Source organism: Pseudophryne corroboree, chromosome 7 (genome assembly GCF_028390025.1).
Source record: "Pseudophryne corroboree isolate aPseCor3 chromosome 7, aPseCor3.hap2, whole genome shotgun sequence".
NCBI classification, from domain to species: Eukaryota; Metazoa; Chordata; class Amphibia; order Anura; family Myobatrachidae; genus Pseudophryne; species Pseudophryne corroboree.
In genome coordinates this window covers 424,865,369-424,876,035 of record NC_086450.1, presented here as the reverse complement: position 1 = coordinate 424,876,035, position 10,667 = coordinate 424,865,369, and the positions used below count along the sequence as shown (strand labels likewise).

The 10,667-nt window shown below is 48.9% G+C and overlaps 1 protein-coding gene across 2 annotated transcripts in view; it reads left to right on the top strand.

Moving 5' to 3' along the window:
* The first annotated feature begins 661 nt into the window (after nucleotides 1-661).
* COPS3 (COP9 signalosome subunit 3) overlaps nucleotides 662-10,667 on the top strand; it is a 34,738-nt gene continuing 24,732 nt past the window's right edge. Inside the window, exons 1-8 of one of the 2 annotated variants that reach the window (XM_063934833.1) lie at nucleotides 662-889; nucleotides 3,868-3,997; nucleotides 4,428-4,540; nucleotides 4,635-4,684; nucleotides 5,245-5,337; nucleotides 8,325-8,504; nucleotides 8,607-8,747; nucleotides 10,315-10,488. In XM_063934833.1, the coding sequence (XP_063790903.1) occupies nucleotides 835-889; nucleotides 3,868-3,997; nucleotides 4,428-4,540; nucleotides 4,635-4,684; nucleotides 5,245-5,337; nucleotides 8,325-8,504; nucleotides 8,607-8,747; nucleotides 10,315-10,488 (936 nt within the window). In that variant the 5' untranslated portion in view covers nucleotides 662-834. Of the gene's footprint in view, nucleotides 905-3,867; nucleotides 3,998-4,427; nucleotides 4,541-4,634; nucleotides 4,685-5,244; nucleotides 5,338-8,324; nucleotides 8,505-8,606; nucleotides 8,748-10,314; nucleotides 10,489-10,667 lie in introns of both variants that reach the window. The other variant, XM_063934832.1, reaches the window with a different exon arrangement.

The following is a 10,667-nucleotide window of genomic DNA, read 5'->3' as shown; positions in this document are numbered from 1 at the left end:
CCTCTGTTGATTTCAGGTGTCAATTTTGTGGCCCAAGACTAGTTAACCCTTGCAAAACTGAATTATCTGAATAAGAAGCTGGAGTTTGAATAAGAAGTGAATAAGAAGCTAGAGCTTGAATAAGAAGTGAATAAGAAGCTGGCCGAATAAGAAGCTAACTTCAGCATCGTCTATTTCAGGTAGTCTCCTGCAGAATGAGGGAGAGTAGGCAACTATGCCTGGAAACCATGTCGACCTACTTACTGCATAATACCCTCCAACTGTACCTGTTTTCTATGGTCTGTACCGATTTTTGGCTCTCCAAACTTCCATTGAAAGTATAGCACCCTTTACCCGTCACCACGCCCCATTTCGTAATTTGAGCCGATTTTTATGTTCAAAATGTTGGAGGGTACGTTACTGTCTCCTAAGTCTTGTCAACCTACAGACCGGATACCGGCCAGATGTGTGAATGTCAGGGGAAACAGTATTGCCAGGTGTGGGTATCATGAGGGGGAAGTAGCTCCGCAATACAGCTCCGTTATCTGGGTGTCAGAAAGGCCATGTGACAGGCGTGAGTTGACAAAAAGGTCATGTGACAGGTGCGGCTGTGCTCTGGGCGGCGGGCGTACGCTCGCGGTGTATGTGCTATAGGGGCATTCGGCTCTCGCGATAGTAGGCACGCCTTGCGCGTGGTTTCCTGACAGCGCTCTCGCGAGATGATGACGCAAGCGCGCTCAGCCGGGGTCTCGCGAGATCTGGCTCAGTGAGTGAGCTCGGCCTGTGCTCCGCTCTCTCCCCCGCTCCGCTCCCGGCACCGGCTCTCCGCGGAGGGAGGCGGGAGACACCCGCAGCATGGCGTCCGCTCTGGAGCAGTTCGTTAACAGCGTCAGGCAGCTGTCCTCCCAAGGTGAGGCCGTGAGAGGTGGGTGTGAGGCTCTGCTGGAGGCCGGTGTGTGCCGGGGTCGCGTCCAACCTCTATGGGTGTATAGTAATGGAGGCTGCTGGGTATGCAGTGATGGTGGGGTTACTATCCAGTGTGTACTGTAATAGGAAGGGGGAGCTACTGTCCTGTGTATACTGCAATGGGAGGAGGTACTGTCTTTTGTATACTGCAATGGGAGGAGGTACTGTCCTGTATACTGTAATGGGAGGAGGTACTGTCTTGTGTATACTGCATTGGGAGGAGGTACTGTCCTGTGTGTACTGTAATGGAAGGAGGTACTATCCTGCGTATACTGTAATAGGAGATACAATCCTGCGTGTAATGGGAGGGGGTACAATCCTGTGTGTACTGTAATGGGAGGGGGTACAATTCTGCGTGTACTGTAATGGGAGGGGGTACTGTCCTGCGTGTACTGTAATGGGAGGGGGTACTGTCCTGCGTGTACTGTAATGAGAGGGGGTACTGTCCTGCGTGTACTGTAATGAGAGGGGGTACAATCCTGCGTGTACTGTAATGAGAGGGGGTACAATCCTGCGTGTACTGTAATGGGAGGGGGTACTGTCCTGCGTGTACTGTAATGGGAGGGGGTACAGTCCTGCGTGTACTGTAATGGGAGGGGGTACAGTCCTGCGTGTACTGTAATGGGAGAGGGTACAGTCCTGCGTGTACTGTAATGGGAGGGGGTACAATTCTGCGTGTACTGTAATGGGAGGGGGTACTGTCCTGCGTGTACTGTAACCTGAGGGGGTACTGTCCTGCGTGTACTGTAACCGGAGGGGGTACTGTCCTACGTGTACTGTAACCGGAGGGGGTACTGTCCTGCGTGTATTGTAACCGGAGGGGGTACTGTCCTGCGTGTACTGTAACCGGAGGGGGTACTGTCCTGCGTGTACTGTAACCGGAGGGTGTACTGTAACCGGAGGGGGTACTGTCCTGCGTGTACTGTAACCGGAGGGGGTACTGTCCTGCGTGTACTGTAACCGGGGGGGGGGGGGTACTGTCCTGTGTGTACTGTAACCGGAGGGGGTACTGTCCTGCGTGTACTGTAACGGGAGGGGGTGGTACTGTCCTGCGTGTACTGTAACGGGAGGGGTGGTAGTGTCCTGCGTGTACTGTAACGGGAGGTGGTGGTAGTGTCCTATGTGTGCAGTAACGGGACGGGGGAAGTACTGTGCTGTGCGTTCAGTAGTGGGTGAAGGAGGTACTGTTCAGCAGTAGGAGGGTGGTGTCCTGTGTGTTCAGTAATGGGGGGGGGGGGGTGTAAATGTCTTGCGCATTCAGTAATGGGGATAGGAGGTACTGCCCTGTGCCTACAGCAATGGGGAGGGACGTTGTTGTACTGTGTATACAGCGGTTGAGGAAGGGGGACGGTCCTGTGTATACGGTGATTTGGGGGAGGTACTGTGTATACATTATGGGGTAGGAGGAGCGAACGTCCCTTCTATACAATAATGGTGTGACGGTACTCTGTATACAGTGATGTGGGGATACTGAATCCTCTGTACTGTATAGTCACAGATCCATCCCCAGTTATTATACATTATGTTATTTACTATATGTACAGGACTGCACCCTTGGTACTACATGGTCGCTGATCTATCCCCAGTTACTACATACTATATTATTTACTATATACACTGGACTGTATAATTTGTTCTTTATAGTCACATCCGTTCACTTTGTACTGCAGTCACAGATCCATTCCCAGTTACTGTACATTATATTATTTATTGTATTCAGAGCATTGTACCCTTAGTACTTTATAGTCTAGTGTTCATTTGTCTCTCTTCCACACTCATTTGGCTCGATTCAATTCAGCGTGAATTGAACAGCGCGGGAAGGCGTTCCCGGAGCTATTCAAAACGGCGCATTGTTATGCCTGAGTTGAGGATTTCTTCTCACATCCCTCCTGGGCCGCCAGCAGAAATCTGTCAAAACTACTTGCGCAATGCTGTTTTCTGCCCTTGGCACGCCAGAAACAGCATCAAGTCTGTCACTTCAGTGTACTAGAATGGGCATTATTATAGTCACAGGTTCATCTCCAGTTAATATACACTGTATTTTATTTAGACTACATATACAGGACTGTACTCTTGGTTCTAAAATCTCACAGATTAATTCCTGCTTACTACACAATATACTATTTATTGTACACAAAAGAGCATACCTCGTTATTGTATAGATTCAGACTTATCCCCACATGCTATATGTTTTCCTATGTGTACATTAAGTAGTATAAGGTAGTATTTGTGGTAATGGATCTAAACGGTAGAGTTCTTGTATATGTGTAAGTATATGCATCTAGTGAGTGAAGCTTGCATGAGTCCTAATGCTCAGGGTGATATACATTATCAGTCTGTACAATACTGTAATGTGTCAGTCCTAAGCTTCTGTTCAGGCTAGGTACACACTGACATAGGAACGAATCCCCGTCAGCCCGAATTGCTTGTAGACAATGGGGAGATTTTAATGAATTTCCATCCTTCATAATACAGAACGCTAGCGTTGGACGCTTGGTTTGATGTGCAGCACTGCACTAGATAGCACCCAACAGAGCAGCAATTCAATTGTTGCTCCGTTCGGGGGCGATGGCTGCCGTTGCCTGCATTTCAGCTCACACCTCCTGGGGGTGGTGAGCTGAAATGTGGGAAAAGTGACCTGTTTGGACGCCTAAACTACACATTTTGCAATAGTGCCCAGCACTTTGGTCGAGTTTAGCTGCTTTACGCGGCTAAACCCGACCTTTTATGGGCAGGATCAGCACTAAAAAAACCCCACAAACATCTGAATTGCGTCCCGCGATCTCCCGTCACTTTAGACTGGAGATCTAGGGATGAATTGAATATCGCTCTTAGTGTCCTAACCTTTTAAAAAATTGAATTGTGGTATTTGAAGTGGTCCATAATTATCCCACGGAAGACCCTCTCTGGTATATGTTACAGGGCAAATGACTCAGCTGTGTGAGCTCATCAACAAGAGTGGGGAGCTGCTCGCCAAAAATCTCTCTCACTTGGATACTGTCCTGGGGGCGCTGGATGTTCAAGAGCATTCTCTGGGGGTCCTTGCGGTTCTGTAAGTATACATGTCTCGCTCCTCTCATTGCTTTACCAGAGGGTTAGTAGAATGATGCCAGTAACGATTTAGGCCTAACAGTCAGGTTTCCATCACGAGAAACAGAATGAACATGGAAAAGATCTTCTCTTTGGTAGAGGCTGCCATGCTGATTTCTCTGACAAGATGAGATACGCTCTATAGACTTGAGCACAACGCCTTTGAGTGGCAAATTACATGCATGCTGGTCTTTAGGGCAGAGATGTCACAAATCAGATGTGTTTATTGTCTTATTTTCCATTATGGGTGGGTGCTTAACATCACATGTACAAATATGGAGTTACTAGTTAGACTTAGATCAGTGGTTTACGTGGCTCTTTTAGAGGGGTATAACCGTCCGTCCGCTCTCTGTTCTGCTTCCTGAGGGAATGTATTCTTTGTGTCTCTGTAGGTTTGTGAAGTTTTCCATGCCCAATATTCCTGACTTTGAGACCTTGTTTTCTCAAGTCCAGCTCTTTATCAGCACTTGCAACGGAGAGCACATTCGCTACGCAACAGACACATGTGAGTATTATTTCACAGCGATTTACGCTATAGGTTTTTATTCTCGTGTATGGAATATGGTGCATTTCACACCGGCCCTTTTCTTCTTATTCAGTTGCTGGTCTGTGCCATCAGCTAACAAATGCCCTGGTGGAGAGAAAACAGGTGAGTGACTGTTTATACTGTAGTGGAGTGTGAGCGCTGGTCTCTACAGATGGACGTGTGGCTCTGTCCAGTATAGAATGTAGTATCGATAAGGGCGGTACGGGTCTAGGTATTTTGGACCCGATTGAGTTTCATACAATTGCGCGTGCTGTCAGATCTTGTGGTTTTTCTCAAACAAGCGATTCAGTGCCTACTCATTCCAGTCTCTTCTCATTACGGTGAACGGGCGTTATTGGGTGGTAACGGGGTATTTGCATGTAGAAGTACCCAGTAGCATGTGGATAGAGTTGCGAGCTAATCTTAGGTGAGTGTATGCAGAGATCTGTCCAGCTTCAGTCTGATCTCTTGTAAATGCAGGTAACGGCGACGCGGGCTCATCTCACAGGTGGAGGGGGTTGTGTGGCCGCATACAGGCAGATGTTCACTTGGGTGTCTGATCACTGGGGGCGGCCACAATTATGTCTAGCTTACATGCGACTAAGAATAACGTCATTTTTGCTGTTAGTATGTGTGTGATAAAATCTGATCTGTGTTTGGTTTGTGTTTGTTTTCCCTGGCAGCCTCTGCGAGGAATCTGTGTTCTCAGGCAAGCCATAGACAAGATGCAGATGAACACAAATCAGCTCACCTCAATCCACGCTGATCTCTGCCAGGTAACCCATCTCGTGCATGGAAGGGAAACGTAATTACGTCACAGCTTTAATTACTTGTTTACTGACGAATCTCATACTGTCCATATGGACGTTTGAATTGAGGAAGCGCAGAGTCAGCCTTTAGTTTAAATGGCCTCCTGTCCTGGCTGCCTCCGTAACAGCTGGGCTGTTTTCTTAGGGCTGGAGATTGGTATGGCCTGTAGCCTTCTGGCTGGGCCCAGGTACTTTTCAGGGGGTGTGGCCTAATCACAGGAGGCGTGGTCATGCACTCTAAGAAAGGGGAAAAAGAAACAATTGTATTATAAGTGCCTACATTGCAGATCAGCACACAACAGCGTGTGCTGGGCTGTGGGGAAAAGCTGCAGCTGCTGCTGCCAGGGAAGGAGAGGGGGCAGTGCCGGCGCTACCCGCTCAGCAAGGTCTGCAATGCAGGGATGCGCTGTGCAGGATAGGTGCTCTCCATGCGTTACAGACCTTGCTGATGTGCGCTATTGCTGCCCTTTGCCGCTGAGCCGGTCATTCTGTGTTACAGGCAGCGGCGCCGTCAGAAAGGAGAGCCGCTCCCCCTCCTTGCCTCCTTACCACTACCTTGCATGTTGCTGCCGGCTGCCGCAGCCTTTGCCTGTCACTGTATGACAGGCAGCGGCGCTGGCAGCATGATGAACAGCTCCCCCTCTCTGCCTCCTCCTTGCCGGAAGCTACAGCTACAGTAGATAAAGGGAGATGCCGCCGACTGCATAGCCAGAGTTAGAGGAACCTATGCGGGGACAACACACAGCGCAGCTATGGGCTGCAGAAAGCACTACAAGTCTGGCAGCCGGAAGACATGTAGAGAAGCTCCCTCCACATTCCTCCTGGAGCTCAGCCAACCGCTGTTAGCAGGGGTATGACCACGGGTGGTCTTCAGTATGCCGACAGACGGGATCCCGGCGCACAGTATACCGGCGCCGGCATACCGACACTTATTCTCACTCATGGGGGTACACGACCCCCCTGGAGGGAGAATAAAATAGCGTGGTGCGCCACCGTGCCCGCAAGGGGCCCATTTGCGCTCGCCACACTGTCGGTAAGCCGTCGCCGGGAGCCCGACCGCCGGCATACCATACTGAACCCATGACCACCACCTGCTCCCAGGAAGGCACCCTGATACAGCAGCACCTGGGAAGCAGACACTACTGCTTTTTTATCGTAAAGAATCAGTTAAAGGCAACTACAGGTAAGCCTACCCGCCCCGGACATTTAACTATATTAACTGTCTATGGGGGTCATTCCGGGTTGATTGCACCAAGCAGCTTTTTGCTGCTGGTGCGATCAACTAATCTCTGCCTATGGGGGAGTGTATTTTAGCATAGCAGGGCTGCGTTCGCTTGTGCAGCCCTGCTATGCTAAAAAAGTTTCACTCAAAACAAGACCAGCCCTGGACATGCTTACCCTATGCGACGAATCCAGCGATGAAGGTCCCGGCTGTGACGTCAGACACCCGCCCTCCGTTCTCCTGGACATGCCTGCGTTTCTCTTACCACTTCCCGAAAACGACTGGAAACGGTGAGTATCCGCCCAGGAACGCCTCCCGCCTGTCCATCTTCTTGCGATCGCCGCTGCGATCACATTTGTCGTTGGCGGCGTCGTTGCCCGGCGACGATAGTCACCAGGCAACGCCGCGTGTGTGCATTTCCGACCCGTTTGCACCGCAGCGAAGAATTGCTGCGTGCGAACGGGTCGGAATGACCCCCCATATACTTATTCAGTTGTGTACTAAACAAGGAAGACTATGGTGCCATTTATCAATGATCGCATTTGCAATGCAACCTGGGGGTGATGATAGCACCCAGGATCGCATTACAGAATGCAATCACATCGGTTGAATGTATCACCCGGCACAGGCATGGACAGGAGCCCGTCCCTGTGATGTGCTGAATACACTTCTAGGGCTTCTGCACAGTCGGCCTTACCGCCAAGCAAAGGGGCCATTTCCGGCAGAGGGTTCCTGGGGAACCCTGCCGGACCTACATCTCGTGAAGTGTAGCTCATAGGCCCTAAAGCTGCGGACAGTAGCGGTTTTAGGTGCAGGCTAGCTGTCCGCCCCCCGCTGGCCTCTTCCCGCTACTGACTTCCACCCAGCTTCACGTTGGGCGGAAGTGAGGTATGAAGTGGCTTCAGAGATGGTCGGGAGGCGGGGGACCTACTGCCGCTGTCTGACCTGGTGAGTGAGGACACACACGCATACTCTCTCTCTATAAAGAGACTCTACCTGGCGCAACTTGTGTAAGGGGCTCTACCTGGCGTAACGTGTGTAAGGGGCTCTACCTGGCGTAACATGCATAAAATGGGCTTTACATGGTGTATTATGTATAAGGGGCTCTGCTCTACTGGGATGTAATGCGTGTAAGGGGCTTTAACATTGCATAATGTGAATACGGGGTACTACTGTGTGGTGTAATGTGAATGACGGACACTATTGTGCGTTGTAATGTGAATTGGTACTATACTGTGGTCACGCCCCTTTCCCTATGAAGCCACACCCCTATATCTTTGCTGCGCGGCCTCCGGCGCGTATCTGTCCCTTCAATAACTATGTGGTCACACCCCTTTGTAGACTTGTGTGGGAGGATTCCACCATCGCAGGTCAGATTCAATGGCTCACAAATGCCACTTATCCTCATTATACTAAACAACCAAACAGATTTTAGCTATCAGTTTATAGAATTTACAAGAAACATGACAGCTAAAATCTGATTGGTTACTGTGGGCAATGCCTCAATTTGTCCTATTTAGGCATGATAAATCTTCCCCTCTGTGCAGGCAGCCTTTTTATTGCTAATGACCTAATGTTCTCCAGCCAGTAACGTTGTCCCCTGTTTGAAAAAAAAAAAAAAAAAATCATTTTTTTTTTTTTTAAGCTCCTCCAAGTTGTCTAAAGTGCAAAGGACGCAGAATGTAACGCGTAACTTTGGGTGTGTAACTTTCTTTTTCTCTCATCCTGGCAGCTCTGCTTATTAGCGAAATGTTTCAAGCCGGCGCTGGCTTATTTAGATGTAGACATGATGGACATATGTAAAGAGAATGGTGCTTACGATGCAAGGCCCTTCCTATGTTATTATTATTACGGAGGGATGATCTACACGGGGCTAAAGAACTTCGAGAGGGCACTTTATTTTTATGAGCAGGTACAAATGTTCTCTCGCTAAGTGACTACAAATGTCCGCACCCATCAGTGTATCTGTGAAGGGTCACTCAATATAAACTCCATTGTTTCCTCTCTGTTCCAGGCCATCACAACGCCAGCCATGGCTGTAAGTCACATCATGCTGGAGTCCTACAAAAAATATATCCTGGTTTCGCTGATACTTCTAGGAAAAGTTCAGCCGCTGCCTAAATATACCTCACAGATTGTCAGTAGATTCATTAAGGTGAGTGAGCACAAGGTGTGTGTTTGCGTTTCTCTTTCTTTAACACACAGTGCGTCCTTTTTGGCATTGTACTATTTGCCAGTCTATCAAAATGGCAGAAAGAGGACAGGTTTCCATAGTAACTAATCTGATGTTTTACGGTCGTTAGTCTAACATACACTTTGGGGGCTATGTAATTATTGGCGATGTGCTGCTAAGCAGTGACTGTACCGGGATCCGGTCTCTAGGTCGGCCACTATTGGTCGACAGGGTTTGTAGGTCGACAGATCAAAAGGTCGACATGAGTTTTTCATGATTTTTTTTTTTTAAACCTTTTCATACTTAACGATCCACGTGGACTACAATTGGTAACGGTAATCTGTGCCGAGCGCAGCGGTAGCATGGCGAGCTAAGCAAGCCATGCAAGGGGACACGGTGCACTAATTGGGATTCCGGGTCACTCTGCGAAGAAAACGACACAAAAAAACAAAAACTCGTGTCGACCTTTTCACCTGTCGACCTAGTCACTGTTGACCTAATTACTATCTACCTTCCATACCACACCCCCTTCAACATTGCATGTTTTCCTGCGCACCTCTGGAATAACTTGTTTTGCGGATGGACGCAATGTGCTGCGACGCTGAATTTAATCACCCATTAAAAGTTTAATTACACCTAAAATTTCGTTTTGGGTGAAATTGCAAGATCGGCCATAATAAGCAAAGTAAAACCTACCAGGATACATCCAGCAATTGGGTGGGTCTACCTGCTGTGGCCTGCCTTCTACCGGGGTGTCAAGGCCCCTCCCTGCGGGGTTCTGATATAAATGAATTAGAAATTCATGGGGGAGGGCCTGTGACAACTCAGGAAGGCTGGCATCTTGTGGGCTTAGCCATTGTTAATGGGGATTGGATAAGTGCCTCAGTGAGGCCAGTGTATTGGTCCAACCCACATTACAGCTGCCTATTTCGTTCTGTGGACCTAATTCATGTTTGGATGGAATTGCACAGCTGCAAAGAAGCTGCTGTGCAATTCCGAGCGCATGCGTTTGCAAGAGTAGAGTGTGACGCAGCATCGGATCACCATCCTGACTGTCACAATTTGCGATGTTTCCAAGCAGCGGTCAGCCTGTATAAGCTATAGCTTACTCAGGATGGCTGTCTGATCCGGACACCAGGGTCCAGTAAATCTGCGCCCGATGACGCAGACCCTGGACCCGTCACGCCTTCCAAACGGCGGTCACATGCCCCCGTTTGAAGAATATTGCCGGCTGACGCCCAAACGCCGCAGCATGTCAGTCGGGGCTGGGAGCGGTATCGTAAGACCCATTCTGCACATGTGCAGACCCCCAAACATTGTATTTCTACAGAAACCATCGGGTTTGCATACATCTCTGAATTAGGCCCTGTGTAAGGGGTGCAGAGCAATTACCGCTCCTTTTTATATCTGGAGACGTAAGATGGAACTTATTTGTTGAACTGCACATTTCGAGAAAATCTAACCTGAGAATTCACCCCACTTCTAAATTGTGACACTTCTCTTATATACTGCAGGTTAATGTAGAACTTTATATGTGTCTGATTTCCAGCCTCTTAGCAATGCATACCACGAGCTAGCACAAGTCTACGCGACTAACAACCCGTCAGAGCTGCGGAACCTGGTGAACAAACACAGCGAGACATTCACCAGAGACAATAACATGGGGCTGGTGAAACAATGTCTGTCCTCCCTCTACAAAAAGAATATTCAGAGACTCACCAAAGTAAGAGACCTTTTCCCATCTGTCCTTTGATTGCACATGTTGCCAGGGGTAACGAAGCCTGTGGGGCTTGCACACACTTGCATATATACCTTTATATCCGCAATGGTTCAGGGCTAGTGCCAGTAAATGTCTTACAAGCTGGAGACTAATGTACAGACATCACCATTTCCATGTACTCC